The 27664-nt window shown below is 46.8% G+C and overlaps 2 protein-coding genes across 3 annotated transcripts in view; one reads left to right on the forward strand and one right to left on the reverse strand.

The window, feature by feature from the left end:
* Positions 1-678: 678 nt before the first annotated feature.
* LOC111860221 (unconventional myosin-Vb) lies at positions 679-24265 on the forward strand. 2 transcript variants are annotated; one of them, XM_023843683.2, is made up of 36 exons: positions 679-870; positions 2329-2401; positions 3302-3412; positions 4746-4914; positions 5500-5644; positions 6245-6401; positions 6608-6751; positions 7016-7097; positions 7249-7356; positions 7447-7559; positions 7763-8031; positions 8362-8443; positions 8582-8722; positions 9579-9704; positions 9875-9958; positions 10078-10215; positions 10658-10755; positions 10833-10919; positions 11223-11543; positions 12515-12671; positions 13391-13630; positions 13777-13986; positions 14061-14154; positions 14456-14604; positions 15028-15204; positions 15285-15385; positions 15771-15933; positions 16170-16278; positions 17086-17211; positions 17614-17765; positions 17860-17955; positions 20886-21024; positions 21867-22164; positions 22656-22830; positions 22917-22997; positions 23391-24265. In XM_023843683.2, the coding sequence occupies exons 1-36, from the start codon at positions 773-775 to the stop codon at positions 23550-23552; spliced, it is 5175 nt and encodes a 1724-aa protein (XP_023699451.2). In that variant the 5' UTR covers positions 679-772; the 3' UTR covers positions 23553-24265. The 2 variants fall into 2 exon arrangements, with proteins under 2 accessions (XP_023699451.2, XP_023699453.2); XM_023843685.2 differs by having other exon boundaries at positions 781-870; positions 2337-2401.
* unc13a (unc-13 homolog A (C. elegans)) overlaps positions 24160-27664 on the reverse strand; it is a 46329-nt gene continuing 42824 nt past the window's right edge. The window contains exon 42 of the mRNA XM_072700094.1: positions 24160-27645. Coding sequence (XP_072556195.1) covers positions 27354-27645 — 292 coding nt within the window. The 3' untranslated portion in view covers positions 24160-27353. The remainder of the gene's footprint in view (positions 27646-27664) is intronic.

The following is a 27664-nucleotide window of genomic DNA, read 5'->3' on the forward strand; positions in this document are numbered from 1 at the left end:
TCGTTCACTTACATTTTGCCCGGACCACCTTAAATCCGACAAGGTACATGGGTCATCTAATCACCAAGTTTTGTCAAGAATGTTCACATCTTACTGAAGTCAAATTGAGTTCTAACAAGATATCCTGAAGGCTCAGTGCTACTGGTCTGCACAGAATATTTTCTAATATCGTTCAGCTACAGCTGTTTTGTGTAAGACCCAGCAGGACATTAAATGTGGCCCTAAAATAAACAAAGACATGGTTTCCGGAGAATTCTCCACTGCCATCATCAGAGCCCCTTCTCCCTCGCATATGTAGCCTCATAATAGGGTCGTTCTTCCCCAAAATGCCCCAAGGTCCAAACATGCATTTCAGTTAATCATATGGGTCTGACTTCACACAACACTGATTTACTAAATATTCATCTATGATGCAGGTCAATGGCCATAGTACTAATAAAGCTCTTTGCACCCACAGCTCTCCATAGACATATTTCTTTAGACCAGGGGTGTCAAACTGCAGTCCTGGGGGGCCAGAGCCCTGTGTAGCTTAGTTCTTTCCCTGTTCCACCACAAATGATTCAGCTCAACTGCTATGTGGTAATTAGCACAAGAAGTTGAATCAGGTGTGTTAAATGAGGGGAAACCCAAAAATGTGCAGGGCTCCGGCCCCCCAGGACTGGAGTCTGACACCTGTGCTTTAGACTGTAGCAATTACTGACCCTTAGGAGATTTTTTTCCCACAAGGGTGTGTTTAGAAAACCCAACGGCAAAATGAAAGTTACAGCCCATAATGGGTGTGTGGTCCTTGCTATGTGCTGCAAAATCCCTCAGTGAAAGTCCTGAGATTCCAAGGAGGTACCAATTTCTGACCATCGACACGCGGCACAGGTGAGAAATTAACAGACCTCTAACTCTTCCTACCGTAATACGAAGCTAACACTGGCATACTTTAGAGGTACCTTTAAAAGAATCGGTGCTGAACGTTTTTTTTTTGCTGATGATCAGTGGGTTTACTTAAAGGAAATACATTTCTCTTACAGGTCTGAATTTTTTTAAAGACAATTGTTTTTCTCATATGTTCGATTAATGGAAACATGGGAGGAGATCTGTGGCAGTTGAAGGTTTTAATGAAGTAGAAGTTCTTTAGAAGGCTATTGAAGTAAAGTACGAAAGGTTAATATTCCCTTGTGATCAAAGGAAGTAAATAAGGTTAATATTTTGCACGTGCAATGGTCTGTTGAATAGCACCAAAAAGAGGAAGGAAGTTCAAGTGCTTGTAAATAACATGTCCTCATCTCAGCACGTGCACAATGCCAGGTGTGTGCACGGCTGGTGACTTTTGCGTGCCCCTGACTCGTGACAATATTTGATGTAGTTTCAGAAGGGCGCAGACTCTGCAGAACACTGGAGTATAACGTTTACCTGCGATGCTCTTCTTGTTAAATCTCTGTGAAGCGCTTTGTGAGGCCTGTGGGAAGGTCGACATAAAAAAAAGTTGAATTGATTTGGAAGAGGCAGTCAGTGCAGATAGAGCAGTAAACTCATTCCTGCAGAGAGAACCTCCCCCCTCCCACACACACTACCAGCCCTCTCCGGTCGTGCTTCCAAAGACATAAAACTTTCAAAGTTACCTGAATGAGCGCTGAGAATTTGACTCGAGGACCTTGCTATTGAATGATCCAATGACCTTAGTAATTCAACGATTCCTTCGAAATTTTGAGGGGTAAAAGGCGAGATAAGACAAAGGGAGTTTTATTCCCTTCTGTCAAATGCCACCGTAATGAATGTGCAGATACTAGAACACAACAGTGCAGGTTTTATTCATTTAAGCTGCTTCATTGGTCTCGTCCCATAAGAATCTGTGTCCGGGGTATTTACTCGCTGAATCTCAAGATCATCTCTCATTGATGAGTCGGGGTAGTAGCTGTGCTGTGGTCACTCATGAATGAGTAATTAAAGCCACGAACTTGTAGTTAATTAGCAAGGTAATTAAGAAGTGTCCTGCAACGTAGGTTAAGATTTGTCTCTGAGGTCCAATTTGAACTCTACCCATCACTCTACCTCTAAGCCAAACACATTTTTTGGAGAAGCTAATGCACGAAGAGCCTGGAAGCTTCCAGCAGGCTTCTTGCTCACCGCTTTTCACCTACAGATTAACTGTTAACTTGGCTGTCAAGGTTCCTCTTGTGTCTTTCCTAGTTCAAAGTGCACCAGGGTGACTCCTCCGCTGGAGAGGCAGGGATAGCGGACCGGTGAATGGGGACGATCATCTCAAGATACATAGATTTGTAGTATCAATGTTCTGACCTGCCGTCTTCCACTCCGCGCTCCGTGTTCTTTCTCGAACTCTCTAGGGAGACATCCCAAAGCAGTCAGGTTGATCCAGAAGATTATGGCCGCCACTGACCTGTACACCAAGGTAGGGGTGAGGCAGGAATCTTATTTACCCTAAATTCGACTTGAATATCCATTTATTATGATGTCTTTGTAATTTCCTTTATGAACAATGGCTTGTGTGCTTTCTTGTTAGCTAGGTATTGGCAGATTTAAACGTTGCAACTGACATGAATTTCAGTAATGATTCATATTTAAAACTGTTAGCTAACGTTAATGTTGTTTTTTTGTTTTTGCTAGTGTGTCAAGGCTTTTCAAACAAAATTATATATATCACAATAATTATATCACAATAATTCTCAGGTATCTGCTTTTCAGTTTCTGTTGATTTGTAGTGATTGTGTTCACAGACATAATAGGTACATGAAAACTGCAGCAGAAAGTGGAATAGGTCTACTGAGCAGAGAGTTATACTGCAGGCGAAATTCTAGAACTTTCCATGACTTTGATATCCGAAGGCTAGGCAGTACCTGCTGGCTGATTCCTGTCTTTTGATCAGAAGAGCGCCTTCGTTTGATTTTCTGTATGGATCAAAATGTCGGATTTGATGGCTGAAGTAAACTGCCCATTACTGGGAGGAGAAGACTGTGTTATACTGGGAATAATGAGTAATCTCAGCTGTCAGAGCGCAAATGGAGGTGATTAATGTTAATTTTTAACCAGGAAGATGAACTTTTATGCTGATGAGAGGTAAACCTGCAGTCGGGGTGAGGATGAGGTATGTACTGGGCATGTGAGAATAGTCAAGGAAACAAGCGAGTCGGGGTTAAGTTGTACTGCACCACACAATGTATTCACACTTTTGCATTTTGGCTTTACCAATAAGGCTTCCAGGGTTTATTCCGCCTTGCACTGCCGGATGAGATGTCGGACGATGGATTGATTACTTTACGTGTGACCGTGCATTTACGTGTGTATATGACAGGGGGCGTGCGTCTGGTTACCGGACCCAGATGCAGTGTGGATTTCTGGCCAACTTCTACAGGACCTCCAGCTGGAAGCCGGACACCTCCTGCTGCAGCTCAGTGACGGCAGGGTGAGGCGGCGACGTCGTCACTGATAACAGCTCAGCTACTGTGTGCTCATCCTTGCCACTGCGTGCGTCTCCACTCCCACTGTAACTGCACCTACTGCATTTCGCAGGCAGATCTCACTGGCAAACACAGAATAACCGTGTCAGGCGTTATCATGTATAACATCTGCTATTAGCTGTTCTGCTGATACATCAGAACCAGTCAATAGTTAGACTTCCCCTGCTTGAAATGATACTTGTCTGTGTTGTGAAGTTTATGCATCTCTCTATTAAAGTCAGTTTTATGGACTGACGCATCAAAATTTGAAGTATTTGGGTTAGGGATGCTATGTAAAATGTAAATAAAAATGAATGCAATGATTTGCAAATCCCATACAGCCCTGTAAAAAAATTGAGACCACTATATATTTTTTTTAAATGTGCATTTTTAAATCCTGGTTCTGCTGGCAGAGGCTACACTGCATGTCAGGCTGCTTCCAGGCTCAAAGTTTCTAAGACAGCAGTAAACAAGAACAAGGTGAAGCAGGAGACACTGGCAATAACCAAACACCAGCCAGGTAGAGGGCAGAAGCAACTTTCTAATGCCAGAGATGAACGTCAACTTATCCGGCAGTGCCTCATAAATTGGAAGACGACCTCAAATGACCTTCAAAAAGAATGGGAAGCATTAAGTGGTGTGAAGTGCACTGCTAGGACGATCACAACAGGCTGCTCGAAGCATGACATGTTCCTCAATGTAATATTGCAAAGAATTTGAGAATTCCATCTTCCACGGTATATAATATCATTAAAAGATTCAGAGAATCTGGAGAAATCTCTGTACGCAAGGGAGAAACCCGAAAAGCAATATGGGATCATCGTGATCTTCAGGTCCTCAGGTGGCAGACAGAATGCTATAGTGGAAATCATGTAATATATGTTGTCTACTGCTATTCTGTCTAAAAATCTTGGGCCCGTCTGTCAGATTTCTTCTGAGTTAGGAACGAGATACATTCCCGAAGCCTGTCTTTAAGTCAGATTTGTTGGTAAGTTGGATAAATAATATCACGATACATAATAACGACACAGTAATAATAAAAGTTATGTCGTAGAGCACTGTACTGTACCTCAGCCGGCAAACCGCTGAAGACGCGCAACCTTTTCACGAGTGTCACAAAGCAGCGCGAGCCTACGTTACTATGAATACTATGTATTTAACGCAAATTATTAATATAATAAGCTCTGTTGCAGTGAGTTGTCTATAACTCAGGGACTGCCTGTATTAAGGTGCATAATATGGGTTATGAAGATTCTCTGTCATTGCAGACATTTCATAAACATCCCTTTCGCTCCCCAGGAAGTGCGGCATTCTGTGGCATCGCCATCTGATCTCCCTCCGCTGGGTAACCCTGAAATCCTGGAGGGGGAGAATGACCTCACCTGCCTCAGCTTCCTCCATGAACCGGCTGTATTGCACAACCTGCGCGTGCGGTTCCTTGACTACAACAACATCTACACCTATTGTGGTGAGAGAGTCTGAGAAACCCGGAGAAGCACAGATGTGGATAGGACTGCTTGAGCCAATGGCGAGTTGGTGTTAAAGGTCACATGATCTCTGCTTCTAAACCTCATTTTGTCAGGGCCTTAGTTTTCATTGAGTGTAAAGTTCAGTAAGGAGACAACATTCCGATTTGTAACAAGTCTTTTGTGGATGGCTGCCTACTTATTAACCAAAGACCACAGCTGACATGTCCTGAAACTCCTGTCCAGAATCATTTTTCTGAATGGAGATGGAGATTGTCTTTTCTTGATATAAGAAACTCAAATATGGTAAAGTCTTGAATAAAACACCTGTTTGTGCTATAACTCATCATATTTAATTGTGCTGTTGTCTGGTTAGCCCAGTGCTTGCTGTAATGTTATGCTTTGTAATATCTGGCTCAATAATAAGTGAAAAAACCTCAAGTGATTTTTTCTCCACATATTTCTATGCATGTTAGCTAAATGCTAACAGTAGCTGTTTATCCACGTGCTGTGCCTAATAATGAAATTACCATGACCTGCATTCTTTGCACTAAGATCTTGTCAGCTGGACCTCTTGTCCCTTATAGGAATTGTCCTGGTGGCCATCAATCCCTATGAGCAGCTTCCCATTTATGGCGAGGAGGTGATCGACGCCTACAGTGGCCAGGATATAGCCGGCATGGAGCCGCATATCTTCTCTGTGGCTGAGGAAGCGTACAGGGCCATGATCAGGTCAGGGCTGAGGGGGCGTCTGTGGTCTGTAGAGGTTGAGATTTCAGGTCCAGAAAGTACAACTCCAGACCAGGATTTTGTTTCAACCAACCAGTTGAGCATGAAGAGTCACAGTTACAGAGTACTCAACTGGTTGGTTGAAACAAAATCCTGGTCTGGGTTTGTACTTTCTGGACCTGAAATCTCCACCTCTGGTGGCCTGTGGCTCTACATGGGCACCTATTGGCGGGACATCGCTCCCTGTCATGCCCCTGCCAATGTCTGTTACACAGCCCCATCATGATCTGCGTTGGCTTGACCTCATTGTCATATTATTTGAGGAGGTAAAAGTATGTGCTTTGGTGTGATTTATAAAACTTGCAGGGCCAAGGGAATAAAACAGGTACTACCTATGTGTAGCTGTGAAATGTTACCCTGTGTGGTTCACATGCTTATTGTGAATGCAGTCACACTGCTATTGCATTAAATGACTTTCCTACACTTTTTGGCTCATATGAAGATGTGGCTGAAATGCAAGCTGCTCTTTACTGGAGAACTTAAGTTTACACGGGATGCAAGGCACACACTTGAAGATGGATGGTTTCCTGTCACTGTTTCCAGAGAAAAGAAGAACCAGTCCATTATAATCAGTGGGGAATCTGGCTCTGGGAAGACAGTTTCGGCGAAGTTCACCATGCGCTACTTTGCCGTGGTGGGGGGCGCAGCCCAGCAGACCAGTGTGGAGGAGAAGGTCCTGGCTTCCAACCCCATTATGGAGGTATAGGGGGTGTGTTTGAGACGCGTGTTGTACATGTGGCTGCTTGTGGGTGTCGTCTGCTGAGACATAAAGGCTCCGTTTCATTCTGGCTTCTCAAACTCAGCTAAAGTTAGCCCTGGAATAGAGGTAGCTCACATTATTGTTGTTTTTCTGCTGAAACCCCTGAATTAATGAAAAGTATAGTTGCTTTTTTGTCATTTAAATAGGCCATTGGAAATGCCAAGACTACCCGTAATGACAACAGCAGCCGTTTCGGAAAGTACATCGAGATTGGTTTTGGAAACCATGGGGACATTATTGGGGCAAACATGAGGACCTACCTTTTGGAGAAATCCAGAGTTGTCTTCCAGGTGCCTGTATATCGACGGTTCACTATGCATCCAATTAAATTACTTAGCATTTAATGACTAAATACGTTTAATCAGCTATATCTGTAATCTGATATTATGTATAGTGTGCGGTTGTTAAACTCATCTTCAGTAAGTCTTAAATATACCTCTTTAGAACTGTTTGTGAATATGGTCTTGACCACTTTTTGTATGCCGATCATATTTGATTCATTTAAAAATGTGTTGCATGTCAAAATGTTGATTAAAAGCCTGTTTTGTCTCTAGGCCCAAGAGGAGAGGAATTACCACATCTTCTACCAGCTGTGTGCAGCCAGGAAGTTCCCAGAGATGAGAACGCTGAAACTGGGTGATTCTTGGCTCTGTCTTAAGTATATCCCTGTCTTCAGCTGTGGCAGACGCTGATCAGAGCCAGTACACATGATGGTACTGTTGGTACAGTACAGAGGGGGCACCGCATGGCCTTCGCTTGAGTGTTTTGTCATGTTCTTGTCTTGCAGAGGCAGCTGAATGCTTCCGCTACACAAATCAAGGAGGGAGCACTCAGATTCCGGGCACAGACGACCTCGCTGACCTTGAGCGGGTTCGCAACGCGCTCGCCGTTCTGGGTAAGGATTTTTGAAACCCTCCCTGTAAAGTCACATCTTCGGTGGACTTCTCTGATTGATGGTTTCATGGCGTTTGCTCTGTGCGTCCAGGTATTCGCTCTGACCAACAGATGGAGGTATTTCGAATTCTGTCCGCCGTCCTGCATTTAGGAAACATCAGCATCCAAGCCAGCGGGAGAGGCGGCGATCGAAGCTACGTCAATGCAAGGAAGCCTCTTTTTTTTTCTATAAAATTTTTTCTTTGTATCTTGTCAATATCCAGGCTTTTGTGAAGGCGGGCCTTAACTATACTATATGCACACCGCCCTATGCCATGACTCTTGAAGACCACTAGGGGGTGCTGCGATATCTGTGTCCATCCATCATATCACAATGTTTTCCTAACCTGTAGATCCATCTGTTATAGGCTGAGGACCCTTCTTTGCTCGCGTTCTGTAAGCTGCTGGGGGTGGACCGCGCTCAGATGGCTCACTGGCTGTGCAACCGGCGGCTCGCTGTGGGCGGGGAGATGTTGGTGAAGCCCATGTCGGGTCAGCAGGCCGGAGACGCGCGAGATGCCCTGGCCAAGCATGTGTATGGGCAGCTGTTCTCCTGGACCGTCAGTCGGCTAAATGTGGCTCTACGGGCAAAAAAAGAGAAGCCCGATTCGTTCATCGGTGTCCTCGACATCTACGGGTGGGCAGACAGCGTGGCATTATGCTTCTGTCTTTATTACTTTTTATTCTTTATATATGTACTCCTTGCCTTATTATTTATTAAATTACCATTTCTCAACTGAGAAGTTAATGTGCTCCATTATGCAGTATCCACAATTTTTCTGCCCTATATATTATTTAGACATTGGGGAAACATTAGCATTTTGACAGTGATAGTTATGTGAAACAAAATGATCTTTGTTATATCCTTTTCTTGATATCGCCGAGATTAAAGTCAGCGCTCGGAATGCCAGGGAAGACTGCCGGCAGCCACATGCTGTCATCTCTGCTGTCTGACTTAATGTGGCAGGTTTGAGACGTTCGCCAGGAACAGCTTTGAGCAGTTCTGCATAAACTATGCTAATGAGAAACTGCAGCAGCAGTTCAACCTGGTAAGTCTCGGTGGGAGTCTCTCTGCGTGATAATGTGTACGTGCCGATGGCCCCCATCAGCCGGCGTTATGTAAAGCCTATTCTGGCCGCCCCCGTCCCGTAATTGTCTCGCCGGCGCTCCTGTCTCCTCCCTCTCAGCACGTCTTCCAGCTGGAGCAGGAGGAATATGAGAGGGAGGGGCTTCCCTGGAGCAGAATCGAGTTCAGTGACAACCAGCCGTGTATCACTCTGATCGAGGGGACCCTAGGGCTTCTGGATCTGTTGGATGAGGAGTGTAGGGTGAGACCCCTCATTCCCACGTGGACACAGCACACAAGTACTTACACTAGAGAATGACGGCCGATGGGTGTCTGTAGCATTGATTAGGATGTTGGCTTCCGAGCTGTGCAGAGACTTTTTGAGGGGAAGGTGTTCAAAGGTTGAAAAGAGGGAATTCAGCACCATAAAACTTAATGCACAAGTTCATTTTAAATAGTTCAGACAAAATGGACAAGTACGTTTGTTATTAATGTATATTAAAGTTGTTAGGGTATGTTAGGATGTTAAGGTATACTTACATGCTGCTTATGAATGTTCTATGAATGCATAATGAAGGTGCAATGAATGTTTTACGAATGCATTATAAAGGCATTATGAAGGTGCAGTTAATATAAAGTATATCACTTACAAACAACGTGAGCTGTTATGGGATTATACTAAACAGCCTGGATGTTTGCTGTTATTATTTATTTACCTCTGAAATGTTCCCATTCAACAAGGATAAAGAACAACTGGAAGATGATTCAGTTCACATCATTAAGAGTTGATAAGGACAGACAGTGACAGAAATAATTGCATCCAGTTTATCAAATCCCACATCAGGGAGGACGGCGCAATCAGAGTCATTTGAAAAAAAGTCTTGCAATCAGAATGGATTCAGAGAACTGAAGCGGGTCGTTATTGTTCTTCTGCAAGCTGGGCACACAGTGAAAGTTTCTTGGTAGCTCCGGGCCACATATGATTCAGTAATTTGTCTCTGACTGCTAGTCACCCGTGTCATGTGACTAGGGCTGCGAATGAGCTGCTGGCATACCGGGCGGCTTGTGACCCGTGCCTGCCCTCCTTTTCTCCCTTGGCTTGCCCTGCTTGCTGGTAGATGCCCAAAGGCTCGGATGAAAACTGGGCTCGGAAGCTGTACGATCAGCACCAGAACCACAGCCCACACTTTGGCAAGCCGCGAATGTCCAACTTGGCTTTCATCATCTTTCACTTTGCTGACACGGTGAGCCCCCACCTTGACTCTCATACTGCTCTGCTTTTCACAGAGACCCCCTGGGACATGAAGAACATGAATTTAATACAAAGATGACACACATGTTCACATACCAGAATTTTCACGGGTGGATCCAAAAAATGAATCTCTGCATGACCTGTGTCTTTCCGTGTCTTAAGGTTCGGTACGAGTGCGATGGGTTTTTGGATAAAAACCGAGATACGATATTTGAAGAACCTATCAACATCTTGAGAGCTAGTCAGGTAAACCTATATCACCTGAACTTCTTGATGTTCTGGAGTTCTAAGTGCTTAGAGGCTGGAATACAGACAGTAACCCCTGAGTTCTTGGCCTGCACCTAACTGAGCTCTGTCTGCTACAGTCTGAGCTGGTGGCAGAGCTCTTTCTGAAGGAACCAGCAGGGGGAGTTCTCTCCTCCTCGAATCCCAGCGTTCCCAATGGGAGCCTACACTCTGAAAAGAGGGCTCACAGGGAGCACAAGCAAACAGTAGGGTTCCAGGTAAACCTTTTCATTGCAACTTCCTGCTTCTGATGCAGTATGAATCCTGGATGTTCCACTTTTGGAGTGGAGTCATTTCTGTTATTTCATATAAAAATAATTTTAAAATGGTAAATAATGGCAAAAATATATTTTGAATAAGGAGGAAGCTCAAAATAGCAATTTGTTCTTTAGTAAGTCTTTTGGTCAGTCTTTAATGACAGATTAGCAGTATCCTTGAATGAAACACTTTGGTATTACAGTAATAGTAATGAAATGCATGCAATTATGGATGGATGGACGAATGGATAGATAGATAGATAGATAGATAGACAATTGATTGATTGATACATACATACATATATACATGCATAGACATGCATAGATCCCATAGGAAATGTTAGATTATTTTGCCATCGATTGCAATTTAAATGTTTCCGTCTTTCTCCCATCTTGCTCTCAGTTCCGTCAGTCCCTGCAGCTTCTGATGGAGACCCTGAACTCCACAAACCCCCACTATGTCCGCTGCATCAAGCCCAACGACCTCAAAGAGCCCTTTGCGTGAGTTATGAACCTCCTTCTCTGTGCCGGCGAGGCTGCGTTCACGCGTGTGATACTTTTGGGTCGTCTGTTTGCAGGTTCGACCCGAAGAGGGCGGTCCAGCAGCTGCGGGCTTGTGGAGTTTTGGAAACCATACGGATCAGCGCCGCTGGATTCCCTTCAAGGTCATAAAAAAACAACTTATTTTTTCCACTTGAGTTAGGACGGTGTCATGTAAATGAAATAGATTTTAATATCCGCCAACTGCTGTTTTCAGAATTTCTAATTAGCTTGGCTAATTTATTCTGTGGATTATGTATTTGTATTGATCTAACGTCAAAGGAGAATTTTAATTAGATGTGTTCACCTGTATAATATGAAAAATGTGCAGATTTATAAATTGGCCAATATAGGTCTGATTAGCTCGTGCTGCTAGCTGATCGCATTGTGGCTTCCTTCTTGATCTCAATCGGCTCCGTGGCGGCCAGGTGGACCTATCTGGAGTTCTTTAGCCGATACCGCCTCCTATTCCATGGGACGGTGGACCAGGAGGAGCTGCGGGCCTCGTGCCAGCAGGCCTTGGCGGCCCTCATCCCTGACCCGGATCAGTACTGCTTTGGAAAGACCAAGGTGTTTTTCCGGGCCGGCCAGGTGGCGCTGTTGGAGAGGCTGCGTGCAGAAAGGCTCCGGGAGGCCGGAGTCACCATCCAGAGCCGGGTCCGCGGGTGGCTGGCCCGGCGCCGCTACCAGAGAACCCGCTGGGCTGCTTTAACCCTGCAGAGATATGCCAGGGGAGGCCTGGCCAGGAGGTAAAAGGCAGATTTTACCGTGGGAGAGACGCTATACTTCTGTATTCCTGGCTCTTTGCTGTGCGCTGTTATGGGCCATGTCATCGTGTTTGCTGCCTGATAACATATGTTACTGAATATTTAAATATCGGTGGCACTGAATAACTGTGTTTCTGGTGGGACGGCGGCTAGCGCAGAAGCCTCTGGGGTTATGGGTTCGAATCCCGCGCCTGCTCTCTGTGGGTGGACTTTGCATGTTTTCCTTGCGATTTGTGGATTTTTCCTTTGCAGTTCAAAAACTTGATGTTTCTGTGATGGACGGGTAAATTCATAGTACAGCGCAGGAGTAGTGGGCACTCAACGAAAATGTTTAAGGCTGTTTATTTGGGTAGCAAGTATATATTTGCTCAGAAAAAAAGTTTAACATTAGAACCTATGCAAATTAACAGTAGCACAATAAAAAAATAAGATCGCTTTATGTTCTCCACCAGCTCACTTAATTAATTAACTAGTTACTGAATGAGGTATTGATTAGCCAAACAAGACGGGGTAGCGATCAAGTCAAAAAATACATTGGTGTACTGGACCGTTGCTGCAAAAAATGGTATTCACTGTAATTTTAGGAGAGGTCTGCAAATACCTAAGCTAATATACTTTGACAGATAGCAAAGTTTTACACCAGCATGAAGATGATTCAAACATCGTTTTCTTTAACTACATAAAACTTATGCACAATGCTATAGTTATATACCCATGATATGTATTGTACTGGGTTAATATTGTTGAAAATGTATTGTTGTTTGTGTGGTACCTTTTAACTAAAGCTAACATCTTAGCATTCATCGGTAAAGGGCAAGCCATAATCAATTAGCAGTGCTTAATTGCTTCCAGAGCTGTTAATTAATACAGCGCCTCTGATTAAGTGGTACAGTGTGTCTTTGTGTGTGGTATGTGCAGTGTGACGTGAAAAAGGCATTTCCTCTGCATGCCAGGTTGGCACGTACTCTGCGCTGCACTCGCGCCGCCCTGCTCATCCAGAAGACCTTCCGCATGGTGGCCGTGAGGAGGATCTATCTGCTGATCCAGGAGGCCACTATCACCATCCAGGCCTTCATCCGTGGCACGCTGGCACGCCGCCAGTACTGGATGGTGAGGGTCCCGGATGGGATGCTGATTTCCCCATTCAGCCAGCAAAGATACACCCATGTTTTTATCATTTAAAGGCGCTTGGCTTTTGCCGCCCTCAGAAAGTGACGGCTGCAGAGTCACTCTCTCCTTCCGGTCCAATGGGGTCACCCAAACCCAAGGCAGCTCCACAGCACCCCTGCTGGCTGCCAGCAATGGTGTCACACCTGATCCAAGCCGGTGTCACACCAATGAGACGCCTCCTGTCGATTTCAGATGTCCTACTGTCACCAGATCTAGCTATCAGGGGCGCCGTAAGGGGGAGGAAAGCTAGGACGATTCCAAGGGCCCCTGAGTGACAGGGGCCCTAAAAAATTAGGAAAATAACTGGATTGGTTTGGACTGGGGGGCCTAATATGATATGCTTTCATGGGGCCCAAAATCTCTAGCGGCGCCCCTGCTAGCTATAAATATAAAATAAGGTCTGAGAAGTGACTGAGCAACAGTGGTGGAAAGTTCAGGTCCAGAAAGTAAACATCCAGATCAAGATTTTATTTCAACCATCCAGTTGAGTGTAAATTGTCAAAGCCACAAAGAACTTAAGTGGTTGGTTGAAATAAAATCTTGGTCTGGATTTTGACTATCTGGACCTGAACTTCCCGGCTCCGCCGAGCAGCAGATGCGGTGTGGCTGTGTGTCTGTCCCATGGTGACACGCTGGTCCTCTGTGTGCCCGGTCCCCAGCTGGTGGCCCAGCGGGCGTCAGTGGTCCTCCAGACGGCAGTGCGAGGCTGGCTGGCTCGCCGTGCGTACAGACGGACTCTGGCGGCCGTGCTGCTGCTGCAGTGCTGTGTGCGTCGCCGCGCTGCCCGGCGGGAATTGCTGAAGCTGCGGGCAGAGGCTCGCTCCGTGGAGCGCTACCGAGAGCTCAACAAGGGCATGGAGGTGAAGCTGATGCAGCTGCAGCTACGAGCCGACCAGCAGGTCAGCCGCCTTCCGGAAGGGTCCGCGGGGGTCTGGGGCCATACAGAGATATTGTAGGGAGAGTATGGGCCTGACTGTGGTGATGCGTTTCAGTGGGAGGGGCCTGGTCAGTAAGCGGTCATCACCCCCCCCCCCCCCCCATTTAGGCCCGTGAGACTGCCATTCTGCGAGAGGCACTGCATGCAGAGAGGGAGTCCCACACCCTGGAGCGGGCTCGCCTGAAGGGGGCGCTGCTGAAAGTCGAGGCCCAGCTGCGGGAGCAGCCTCCCAAGTCACTGGCGGAATCCCTGAGGGACGAGGAGGAGAGGCGGAGGGCAGAGGAGAGATCAGCGCAGGAGGTGTCTCGGCTCACGCAGGTACTCCGGCTGCCTGTGAGGGTCACCTCCGGAGAGTAGAGGACTCACACAGGCCTGACTGCTGGCCCTTCCAGGAGGTGCAGGGCCTACAGGCGGAGAAGCAAGCTGTGGAGGACAAGTGGGCAGCACTGCGATCCCGTTTGCTGGACCAGGAAGCACTGCAGGATGGTGGGTGCTGCCGTCTGGTCTTTCCTCTCTGGTGTGCAAGGTCCCGCTCAGGTGCGGAGTCGTTTCTCTCGTCAGCGAAGATCTTCTGCCAGGGCAGCGGTTTTTAGAACTTTTTGATTGTGACAGGAGCCATCCTGGGGCAGAGGAGAGTCAGCACATCTTCCTGCGAGACTCGCGGAGGCCTGCCTTATCTCCAGCTGGCAGGGATACGTCAGCCCGCCCATTCGCAACACGGCCTGTTGAGCGATCCAGTTCATTTATGACCAGTTTACTTATTCGCCGTCGTGCTCGTTCACGCCAGAGCGGGTGGCGCGCTGTGTCGCAGAGGCCAGCGAGGGTCTCCGGGGGGAGCTGGAGGAAGAGAGGGGGCGCTACCAAGGCCTGCTGAAGGAGTTCACCCGGCTGGAGCAGAGATACGAGAACCTGCGTGAGATGAGTGTCCTGGCTGAGGTGTGTGGGCAGTGGACTCTGTGTAATGGTGTGGGGGCTCATTTATGTGAAGGGCTTTTCCAGTGCTGTAAAGCTTATGTCACCTGCCATTTAATGGTCTATTCAAACAAGGCAGATTTTAGGATTTGACCTGTAGGGTGGTCTTGCCAGATTCAATCTGACGAAACATGGGATGCCCCCCCCCCCCCCGGGTCCCTGACAATAAAATTAGAAGAGTATGGGGAAGGGTCCTTTTAGAATCTGTGTGAAATGTGAAGAAAAAATATCTGAAAGTTTACTAAATGGCTTTAAATAAATGTTTTTTTCAGAGGGACTGAGACAAACAGTAGTGTGACTGAGGCACCCATACATAGGGTCTAGACTCACCTATGTGTTTCAGTGTGAAAGCCACGTTGATGAATGAGTTGCTTTGTGTTATGTCAGCGTTCCAGGGGATGTCAGCGCAGCGATTCCAGCCAGAGCCTGGTGCTGGATCTACCATCGCCGCCGTCCTCCTCGTTGTCCTGCTCCCCAACGTTCCCCGTGGCCGAAGATGAGCGGCGAGTCAGTGTGACGTCGCCCTCTTGTGAGAGGAGGCTCTGGAGCCACGACCCGTCGCTGGTAAGCGAGGGGCCTCCTCAGGGGCCGTTCTGAGCCCTCCCTCAGTGCTGGGCTTGCTGAGTGGTCCGGTCGCTTGTCAGGACGCTTTGATGGGAAGCATGGAGGTACCTAAGGATGCAGCAGAGCGGATTCAGGGGGAGGACCTCAAGCTGGCCTACGACGCTGTTCGTGTGGCCAACAAGTGAGTCACTGTGAGCAGCACTGCTGTGACGTGCTGATATTTATCCCGGTATCTTGACAAATGATGTTAGCTGAAAGCTGATTGGCCCCGAGAGTGGCCCCACCCCTGTCAATCACCGATTCGAAACATATCATTGGTTGGCCCCTCTATATGAATTTTGATTCTCTTGTGACCCCCACCTTAAAAAATACTAGAATTGCCCCTGAATATTGTGCTTTAGTACAGAGTCCTTGATATCTAAGCGTGGTGGGGCTGCTACATATGCAGATTTTTTCTGGGGTCTTGTCTTGGGGGGGGGGGTGCATGCTAAGGGCTTGAAGTGTGAGATCCTGTTCCAGGGTAGGGGGCTGATTTTTCAAAGAGCACCCCGCTCTCCGTTATCCAGGTTCCTGGAGGCCCAGCTGATCTCACAGCGCTCCCAGTGGCGGGAGGAGCTGTCTGCACTCCGGCAGCGGGTAGAAGGTCCCCGGCAGACTCTGGCGCCCCCCGGTGGCCCCTTTCCCGCAGAGCTGCAGGACTTTATTTCTGCTTTGTTGAGTGAAAATGCGGTGAGCTGAGGAATGGATGTGGGAAGGGGGGGCGCTAGGGAGTATCTGTGTGTCAGAGTGAGGAAAGCCTGCAGGGTGGTTAGTGAAATGGCGAGAAAATAATAAACATAAAATACATAAAAAATATTAATCTGTATAAATGGGCAAGATTGGAGCCCAAAGAAGGTGCTGAGTGAGGCGGCTGCTCGGGTCGGCGTGCGGGCCGGTCCTAAGCGGTACTGTGCCCATCGACTCAGGAACTGGCAGAGCATGTGGATGCTGGACAGCAGGAGTGTCGCAGACTGGGCCGGGAGCTCGGGGACCTGAGACGCACCAGCACTCTGAGGAAAGCGCTGATGAGGACGGGTGTGTGCAGCACGGACACGTGCACAAAAATGCACACGCACGCGGGAATGCACACGCACGTACTGAACACACACATATAGACACACACATGCGTGAATGCACATGCACACGGGAATGCACACACACACGCACACAGGAATGCACACGCACCGCACACGTGAATGCACATGCACACACACGAACACACACATGCACACACACACGCACGCAGGAATGGACACACATAAACATAATTATGTCATATGTACAGCTATATTTTATGATATATAATGTTATATGTCATAAAAACTGCTACATTAAAAAAAAAACAGATAAAGATTGCTGTTTTATGGAGAATTCTATGCACTATGGAATTTTTTTGAGCTTTTGAAAAACACGGATATAATTTAAGCTTTTATTTAATGAGGCTTTATGGGTTTGCATTAAACTATTTGTAGGTGGTTTTCCCGTGAATGCTCATCCGAAAGTCAAAACAGCCCCCCCCAACCCCCCCGCACCCGGCCCCTCCCCTCCCCTGGGTGGCCTCTTCGCCTTTGTATATCTATGGGGAGAGCTCTAATACCAACATGGCAACCTTAACCCCTACACAGCTCTGACCTTAACCATAAGTAACCAAACAAAATACAAGACTGTTGGCATTTTTAGTTTTTTGATTGCATTCACAGATCTTTGTGGGGACCTGAAAAATAAGAAAAACATTTAGTCCCCACAATGTAATATAAACATAATCCACACACACACACACACAAATTCAGACAAACATGCCCACTTACACTAAACATTACCTCATCTCCCACCGCCTCCCAGCATCTGCCGCGGGCTTGCCTTTCGGGCAGGAGGTGCGTCCGCCCCGGTGGAGGGAGCAGGAGGTGACAGGCTTGCTGGAGTGCAGGAAGAGGGACGAAGGGAAGCTGATCCGGAACCTCATCACGGGTCTGGCTCCTACTCACACAGACATGCACACGCCGCTTTTACAGCAGAGATGTGTTTTTCAAAGCTGATTCTGTTCTGCCTTTGTGACATGCAGAACAAGGTTTAAATGTAATGCCTGGCTCTTATTTGCTCTTAAGAATGCATATTGTATTGTGACATGCCCACAGTTTATACTCCACTGCTGAAGGTACGATTTTTTTCGATTGAATTTGGCATGTGGAACAGAAGCATTCAATAAATGAGGTTTAGAAAGATATAGATTTGGATTTAATCAAAAAAACTGATAAAATATCCCCAAACAGTCCTCTCTCTTTATTCAGACTTGTGGAAGGAGGAGAATTGGCTTAGTTAAATTTTTAATTGTTGAATTAACTGCCCCTTCCGGGACCTTTCCCCCGTCAGACCTGCGAGTGGACTGCGCCCTGTCCCTCCCCCCCGGCCTGCCGGCCAGTGTGCTCTTCCTGTGCTTGCAGCAGGCAGACTGCACCGGGGACCAGGCCCGGGCGAGCTCCCTCTGCAGCGCTGCCATCAACGGCATGAAGGGGGCGCTCAAGGTACAGCCCATGCCACGAGCTATGCCAGGGGCGTGTGGCTCTTTCTCTAATGCTCTGTTATTACTGTGCCCATGAACCCGACGGCCCCAAACAGAAGCACAGCGCTGACGTGGACATGACAGCCCTCTGGCTGAAGAACAGCTGCCTGCTGGGTGACATGATCAGCCAGCACCATGTGAGCCTCCTGCCCGTGAGCACTGCAGCCTGTCTCTGTCTCTGTCTCTGTCTCTGTCTGTCTCTGTCCCTGTCTGTGTCTGTCTCTGTCTGTCTGTGTCTCTGTCTGTCTCTGTCTCTGTCCCTGTCCCTGTCTGTGTCTGTCTGTGTCTGTCTCTGTCTGTCTGTATCTGTCTGTGTCTCTGTCTGTGTCTCTGTCTCTGTCTGTCTCTGTCCCTGTCTGTGTCTGTGTCTGTCTGTCTCTGTCTCTGTCTCTGTCTGTCTCTGTCCCTGTCTGTGTCTGTGTCTGTGTCTGTGTCTGTCTGTCTCTGTCTGTCTTAGAGCTTAGATCGGGCCCAAAAAATTAAACCCGACCCTACCCGAGCCCGTGCACCTTGTGTCCGAGCCCGACCCGGTCCGACACATTAACTGTAATTATGAGCCCGAGCCCGATTTAAACCCGACTATTTTTTAATACGTGAGCCGTTGTAACAGACGTTCTCAACTACAATTCTAAGTTGTTTGAACTACAGAAATTATTTTAGATTTATCTTAATGAAAAATGCAACAAGGACGAAGCATGTAAACTGCATTGTTTGTTTATTCAGAATTGATTTTTGAGACACGTTTAGAAGAAAAGCACGTTTTCACTTATCCAGTTCGTTTGCTGCTGGAACCAGTTTGTGTGCTCGGCATCGAACTTTAAGTAAAGGGTTAAGAAAAAGGTTAAATCCTTCCGTAAGCAGCCAACGAGGTATGTGATGTTAATTAAGTTTTAGTTAAGTTTGTTGTATTTAGCCATGTAAATGTAAATGCTAACTGAGGTTCGTGTTAACTGTATATGAATTCTCTAAGCTGTCTTTATTGTTATTTATGTTTATATTTCATTTGAATTTCAATGTTTGTTAGCTAATATTGTAAGTAAATGTGCTTGATTTTGTGTTTCCGTATCTGTATTTAGTTCTCACGTCTGCCATGATGGTGATAATAACGAAGCCACTGTCTTTCGAATAAACCGTCGGCTCAGTTAAATGCAAAGGACTCTTGTGCTCGTGTCTTACGGGAGGGAGCTACATTTATAATTATGGCATAGCTCTCCACCCAATTAGGCTAATTAAGTAATGATTTAAAAAAAAAAAACCACACACAAATGCTTGATCATGGCCCCGCCCAGCCCGGCCCGGCCCGAAGATAGTGGCAGGAAATATCGGCCCGACTCTGTCTGTCTCTGTCTCTGTCCCTGTCTGTGTCTGTCTCTGTCTGTCTGTATCTGTCTGTGTCTCTGTCTGTCTCTGTCTGTCTCTGTCTGTCTGCTTATGTCTCTTTGTATGTCTGTGTACATAATGTGTCTGTTCACCTGTCTGTTTGTATGTCTGTTTAAACACTTTTTTTGCATATATAAATAATGTCTCTTTGACTAAGTATGTTTGTGTAAGTACACATCTCTTTGAGTGTATGTATGTGTATGTCTCTTTGAGCATACAGTATGCATATGTATGTGCATGTCTCTGAGCGTATGTATGTATAAGTACACATCTCTTTGAGCATATGTATGTGTATGTGCATGTCTCTCTGAGAGTATGTATGTATAAGTACACATCTCTTTGAGCGTATGTTTGTGTATGTGCATGTCTCTCTGAGCGTATGTATGTGTAAGTACACATCTCTTTGAGCGTATGTTTGTGTATGTGCATGTCTCTCTGAGAGTATGTATGTATAAGTACACATCTCTTTGAGCGTATGTTTGTGTATGTGCATGTCTCTCTGAGCGTATGTATGTGTAAGTACACATCTCTTTGAGCGTGTGTATGTGCATGTCTCACTGAGCGTATGTATGTATAAGTACACATCTCTTTGAGCGTATGTATGTGTATGTGCATGTCTCTCTGAGCGTATGTATGTATAAGTACACATCTCTTTGAGTGTATGTATGTTCATGTACGCATCTGTTTTTAAGGGTGTATATCCAGACCTCTCACCTCTCTCAGAGTCTCCCGCAAACTGACAGCAGCTCCCTGACACCTGCAGATGATGCACAGTGCCCGGGAAACCTGCTGCTCCACAGATGATGCGCAGTGCCCGGGAAACCTGCCGCTCCGCAGATGATGCGCAGTGCCCGGGAAACCTGCCGCTCTGCATATATGCGCAGTGCCCGGGAAACCTGCTGCTCCGCAGATGATGCGCAGTGCCCGGGAAACCTGCCGCTCCGCAGATGATGCGCAGTGCCTGGGAAACCTGCTGCTCTGCATATATGCGCAGTGCCCGGGAAACCTGCCGCTCTGCATATATGCGCAGTGCCCGGGAAACCTGCCGCTCTGCAGATGATGCACAGTGCCTGGGAAACCTGCCGCTCTGCAGATGATGCGCAGTGCCCGGGAAACCTGCCACTCTGCAGATGATGCGCAGTGCCCGGGAAACCTGCCGCTCTGCAGATGATGCGCAGTGCTATTCAGTGGTGGTACAATTTCCTGGCTAGAAGTTTTACTACCACAACCCCCCCCAGAGAGTTTTCATTTTTAATACTGTCCAGACATTATACCACGGGATACGGTATTTAAAAAAGCAATTCCGGTATTTACCGATAAAATTTGCCGAGTGGGGAGGAGTGCATAGCCAGTCCATCACCCCCCCCCCAGTTGTCCCTCATCCCCCTGGAATCTATGTCTCTAAGCTTATTTATCTGTGTGTATAATGTCTGTTCATTCATTTCTGTGGATAAACCTGTATGTGTGTGTGTATGTCTATATATATATATATAGACATATTTCTGTGTACGTAGACGTCATTATATTTAGCTGAGTGTATGAATGTATTTATATATTTCCATGTGTGTATGTATGCCTGTTTATTTTGCGTATCTGCATATTATCTGTATGTGTGTCTCTCTAAATGTGACTTATGTAACTTGCTTGCCTGTTCGGTGAGCATTCAAGCTGCCGTATGAATATAGTCTCCTGCTTGTCCCAGGCTGGCCGCCCTGTCCCCGGAGCCGTGCTGCCGCTGACCTGCGACCTGAGTGAGCAGCAGCGCCTCCTGAGTGACCTGTCCATACAGACCTACCAGCAGCTCCTCTCCATCACCGAGGCCCGACTGCAGCCCCTGATCGGTATGCCTCTGATGGACGGCGCGCCGTGTGCGCGTCTCGTCTTTGTCCTCCGCTGCTATACTGTCCTTTGTTTAGCGACTATACTGCGGTTTCCCTCTTTTTAAAGTGCTACACTCCATTTCTTTGCTTCATACTATACTCCATTTGTTTACGGCAACACCATGCTGTTCCATACTATACTCCATTTGTTTACGGCAACACCATGCTGTTCCATACTATACTCCATTTGTTTACGGCAACACCATGCTGTTCCATACTATACTCCATTTGTTTACGGCAACACCATGCAGTTCCATACTATACTCCATTTGTTTACGGCAACACCATGCTGTTCCATACTATACTCCATTTGTTTACGGCAACACCATGCTGTTCCATACTATACTCCATTTGTTTACGGCAACACCATGCAGTTCCATACTATACTCCATTTGTTTACGGCAACACCATGCTGTTCCATACTATACTCCATTTGTTTACGGCAACACCATGCTGTTCCATACTATACTCCATTTGTTTTTACGGCAACACCATGCAGTTCCATACTATACTCCATTTGTTTACGCCAACACCATGCTGTTCCATACTATACTCCATTTGTTTACGCCAACACCATGCAGTTCCATACTATACTCCATTTGTTTACGGCAACACCATGCTGTTCCATACTATACTCCATTTGTTTACAGCAACCCCATGTATCTTTAGTGGCCATGGTGGTGTAATTTTGCAGATTGTATGAATGCCTTTGCACACGACATGCGGCTGTGGATGGATGGACGGAGGGACGGATGGGTGTTAATGCCTGCCTAGGGCTGACGTGTCGCCTTCCTCCTCCTCAGTGTCCGCCATCCTGGAGAGTGAGATGATCCCAAGCCTGGCAGCTTCGGGAGGGAAGCCGGTCGGCTCCCGCAAGAGGGCAGGGTCTGACGCCAAGCCCGGCACTGCGGAGCCCATCACCATGGCGACGGTGCTGCGGGAGCTGGGTGCGCTGCATGCGGCGCTGTCCCGCCAGGCACTGCCCCCTGCCCTGCTGGAGCAGGCCTTTCGCCAGCTCCTGCACCTGCTGGCCGCCACCGCCTTTAACAACCTGCTGCTGCGTAAGGACATGTGCTGCTGGAGCCGGGGCATGCAGATCAGGTGGGCGGGGCCGGTCGCTCTGACTCCGCCTACACAGTGCCCTTGTCATCAATCCCAGGAAACATCGGGGCTTTCTCAATATGCGCGCTTGACCATATTTGCGTTCTTGCCCCATCCCATATATCAAGGATACATCTCTTGCATCAATCCCATGATTCATTGCGCCCTAAGTACTTTCTTGGGAGGCAAGTTAGCAAGACCAGTCTTGCCAAGACCACGAGTACGATCTTGGTGTTCTTGGTACCGAGAAACATCCAGTATCCCATTGGTCGGCTGACTGATTTCACTGTTGACATAGATGTCAACCTAGCTGCGGTGACAATAGTGGGATGGGTGATAGAGCCATCAAAAAATATGGCAGCGGGTGGGGGGTTTGCTGACCGGGGCAGGGTCCTACATGGATGCATTTATTTTATAGTCATTATTGGAATCCCTTTTAAAATGACATAAGATGTTGCAGCTGACGGATTCTCCTGATTTTTTTTTCCAAGGTATAATGTGAGCCTCCTGGAGGAATGGCTTCGGAGCAGAGGGCTGCAGACAGGGGGCGCTATGGCGTCCTTGGAGCCTCTGATCCAGGCTGTCCAGCTGCTGCAAGTTAGCAAAAGATCAGACGCTGACGCACAGGCCCTTGTCCAGACCTGCACTGCTCTCTCCAGCCAGCAGGTGGCGTTTGAGTTTGCGCTCATTTCGCCAATTTTGAGTGCCACCGGAGAATGACATTTAACTCTCGCTGGCATGAATTTTTGCAGATTGTGAAGATTCTGATGCTGTACACCCCTCACAGCGACATCGAGGAGAGGGTGACGCTGAATTTCATTCGCACAGTGCAGGTACAGCACACAGAGGCATCGGGGGGGGGGGGGGACCTCCCGCCGTCCTTCTGAAACTGCTCCCTGAACAGAATTATTTTATTAGTCTTATTTTAAATGATGAAATCTTGATAATTTAAAATCTTTCACGATAGTACTGTTGCACGTGTGCCCATTGCAATGTCATGATACTCATCGCACCCCCCGCTGGTGTAAATTCGTCCTGCCCCCCCCCGTTTCAAACTCCCTCCGATGCCACTGACAGCACAGACATTTTCTTTGCTGATTATGTAATGATGTCGGTTAATTTTTGCCACGTCAGTGCTGTCGCTTCTGCACTTCCGTGTCGTTCTGCTCTTTGACGTCCCCTTGGTTCCGTGGTTTCTAATCACCTCTTTTTTCCTGCATTCTCAGGGCCTTCTGAAGGAGCGGCTCGACGGTCAGACTCGCCAGCTCCTCCTGGACGTCCGCCGCGTCTTCCCCGTCACCTTCCCTCACTCGCCATCCCCTCTCCTAAGGGCTGACCAGCTGACCATCCCAGATTCTCTCAAGATCTCCTTCCTGCGCAGGGTCTGAGGTGTGACTCATTCTAGGGAGTCGCTTGGGTCGACAGAATAAGTGGCCCTAAGGCAGGTTCCTTATGAGGAAACCATGCGTGAACATGCAAGAGCCAAACGTTTTCCTCACAGCAGTATGTGGTCCACAGTGCTAACTCTATGTGATGCTAAAATATATGTCATTTATAATATATATGAAACAGCATTTCGGCCTTAACACCACTAAACACTATAAAGTAATGCTTCATAATGCATTCATAAGCAACATGCAAGTATACTTTAACAACCCTAACCTACTTTAACAGCGTTAATATACATTAACAGACATTATATGATAACAAACATTTTAATCATATAAGAAAAATCATAATCTCATAATCATGTAATGTTTGTTAATGTTTGTTCTACAAAGGCATTATGAAGGTGCAGTTTATGTAAAGCTTTAACCAATACAACCACATGATAATTCTATCAATAAATAATCAGCAATGAATAATTAGTTAACCACAGAAGTACTCAAGACTGAGTGGTAAAATACATAAGCCGTGCGTTTCGAACAAATAAATTCTGGGCGCTGTAGTTCATGTCGTTTGTGATTAAAAGGACCACGCTGGAATCTGCAGAAGTGCATTCTTTCCGGAAGTTTTTATTGGAAGCAGAAACAGCGATGCTGCAGTCCCCCACCTCTATCCCCAATAAGAACAATCATAATAATAAAAAAAATTATAAACATCTCTGTATAAAAAAATTCTCTCATGCGTGTATTTGCACCACTACACATCAGTAATACATATTTATATATTCACAAGCCTTCGAAAAATAGAAAAACTGAAAATTAAATTACTCAGGTTGAAAATAAAATTTAAAAAAATGAAAAAAGACAATAGTCAGCGAGTTACATCAAAAAGACACGTGCAGCACAAGGAAGACGTTTCCCTTCATGCACTCCTTATTTACAGGTGGGCGTCACTTTTCCTGTCTGCATGCTTGTGTGTTAGTTTCTCTCAGATGTTTTGTGCTTCGGTGTGTTTATGCACTCTTGCATGCAGGTTCCTGGGTGCCCGTGTTAATTCCAGCACCCACGCTGACTGATTGCAGGCCTTGGGTTTTGGGCATCGATCGAAATCGTCAATGGCATCAACATTGTGCCACAGCTTCCAAAGCTTTTTCCTACACAAGGTTAATTTTGAGATTTTTCTAATGCAGTACCGCCCGTACAAATAACGTCAACACTGAAGGGATGTTGTTCAACTCAATATTTAACAATATTTACTGCCCAACTCATGTGGCACCAAATGCAAGCTGACTTTTAATGAAAATAATGGCATTTACACACAAGCTACAACCAAAACCAGCTGATTATGTGGCTCTAATGGCCAAATCCCTGCCATACAGTGAATTTGCATAACTCTTTGTGTCGTATGAAGAAGAGGAATGCATCACTGTTTCCCTCTGAGAAGATCCATTTAGCTATTGCCTAAGATTTAGTACCACTAAACACAACCTACACTGTCACATTTAAGTCCTGTTTAGTAGCAGTAAACAGCTGTTGCAATTAATGTTTAATATGCTCCTTTTCTTCATGTTGAGATGAAGCCTCCATTTGTTGTTTTCCATCTTACCAGGCCTGTTAGCTATATCTTACACTGCCATGACATGCGTATCAAGCACTTGTGCTAACATTAATAATTTGTACTGTAAACATTTCAAGACTAATCAGAATGGATGGGTCTATTTCGTTGTTTTACTGAATGCATAGAGGTACACCGAAATTAACCGCGGCAGACACCGTAAGACGTCGATACGAAGTGCTTTTTGGGGATAGATCAATTTGTGTAGTTCCTATGGACTGTTATGCGTCAGAATGACAGCTACTCATAGGACAGGGCACAAATGGCACTTCTGGCTACTACTCGGCCAATGGGAGTCCTGCAAAATGTGTCAGACTTTCCCGATAGGTTCGGCCGGGTGTATAGACTACACTGGACGTAATACTCAACCCAAAGAGAATCAGTTGAGTCAAGGGTGTGTTTAGTTGACCACATCTATACTCAGGATAACATACTGACTACCTCAACAGGTTCACTTGAAGATGCCATCCTCTCCAAATGTGGGGATTCTGAAATGTTATCTGATCCTAAATCCTAAGGAAGACGCATGTCTTCATTACACCCTCACCTTGGCTTGGGACAGTTTCTTCTAATGGTAGCGAGGAAAAGGCTGGTGTCTTCTGCAACACTGATGCCACCACAGCCCATGTATGTTAGGGATCTCGCCTCGGCTGCCAAGCAGTGCGGATTTCGGAGGGGAAGTGGTCGGGTAGCCCTTTGCGTCTGTCCCGGCAGCCCGGTCTGCGTGCGTAAGTCAGACAGATGCCGGGGGACTGTCGTTGTGCTTTCCCGGAGGGGGTAGAGGTAGGGGGGAGGAGGATAGGTTAGCAGGACCGTAATGTTGCCAGACACAACCTGGTATTGTTGCCGTGGCAATCCATCCACGTTGGTGATACACCGGGTCAGGAAAATGGAGAATGCGCGTTCTTCTGGAAACAGAATGGTGAACATCTTCAACATCTTCACGCCCACTGCATCTTTGCTACGATGTGCCGCCCAGTTTCAGGTCTCTACAGTGGATTGTAACTGGCTAACCAGCGGGCAAATATTTGGCAATCGATTTGCCACTGTCCCCGTGTAGTAGACCATTGGCAAGGTTCTCAAGCTGACTGTCTAGACAGATACGGCTCTCACCTGACACTGCTGTCTTCTCTTACTTGGCCTCGGCCACTGTTGGCGATACATTGGTCTACTGGCATCCACCGACCACGATCAACAAGGACACGTCTATTTCATGCTGGAGGAAAAGCGCTTTCATCATGCGGAGAGCTACATATATACACAGAGAAGGGTGGCTGACAAGATGGGGCAGCATGTCACGGGGCTCCTGGACACGTGTAGAGACACATGGAGGTAGTTACTCTCACTAATGCATGACATCTACACATAAAGCTCAGGAGCAATCTTCTTTTTTCTCATGTGAAATATCACTTAAATGATGATAATTGGAATTGCCTTAACCCTTTGACACTTCATGAATATTCCATATGCAACACCAAGGAATATAAGGTCTGTAGAGCTCGCCTTGATGTGGCCCCAAATATCTTGTTTATTTTTTATTTTTTTTTTTTGTTTTTTTTTTTTGCCCAGAGTGGCGATTGTGTGGCTGATGGGCTTGAGAGGGTTTGAGGAGCAAGGAAGGGACACCGATCCTGACTTCCTGTCCCAGCATGTTGATACGTTAATATCGGGGACGTGCACGAGCCTCCTGTGCGGATTCATCTGCTCAGACAATGCAGATAGAGGAGAATTTGAAGGAGGGAGGAGACCAGAGAGATCAGAGCGTGAGAAGGACAGGACATCGTGGGAGGCATGCTGCTCTTTTCTCAGCTTCATACACACTACCGTCTTGATATTGTCGATTTTTCTTCATCAGCTAAAAATATAACATATTTTATACACAATTAAATATAATTTTACTCTGCAAGTCTGACGTTTTTCTCAGTTGGCGACTGACAACATCAAATACTGGAACCTCAAGGTGAACGTCTGGCTCAATCGAAAAGTGCGACTGGTAGAATTTCGGCGCCACCAACCGACGAAGCAGAGTAGGGTCTGGATCAAATGCATGTTTCTTTATGAAAGAGACACTTGCACTAGGATACCGTTTATGGAAGGTGGAACAGGAAAGTGAGTGGAAAGAGAGAGGGCAGTATGCTGTTGGCTGCAGAGCTCATATTCACAGTTAGGGGGCGCCTTCACCTCAGTCCCTAGCTCCCCCTGCCCTCTTCGGCAGAGCGCTGGTCGGACTTGAGCTTGACGAACTCCTTGGCCACGTCGTCGTTGTTGCGTTGTGACAGGATACGCAAGACGGTCAGGCCCGTCTCGTCCATATGGACCCGCTTTCCCAGGGGCAGCCAGCAGGCGGCGCTTCCCCGTGCCACAATGTCCTTCAGCTGCATCACCGCCATGCCAACTGTGCGGTCTTCCCGGGCGAAACAGTAGTCCTTCACGCACACCTGCAGTTCGTAGCACTCTGGCCCTACCTCGCTGCTTAGGGTGCTGGGGAAGAAGGTTGCAG

The sequence above is a fragment of the Paramormyrops kingsleyae genome, chromosome 15 (genome assembly GCF_048594095.1).
Source record: "Paramormyrops kingsleyae isolate MSU_618 chromosome 15, PKINGS_0.4, whole genome shotgun sequence".
In the NCBI taxonomy this organism is placed as follows: Eukaryota; Metazoa; Chordata; class Actinopteri; order Osteoglossiformes; family Mormyridae; genus Paramormyrops; species Paramormyrops kingsleyae.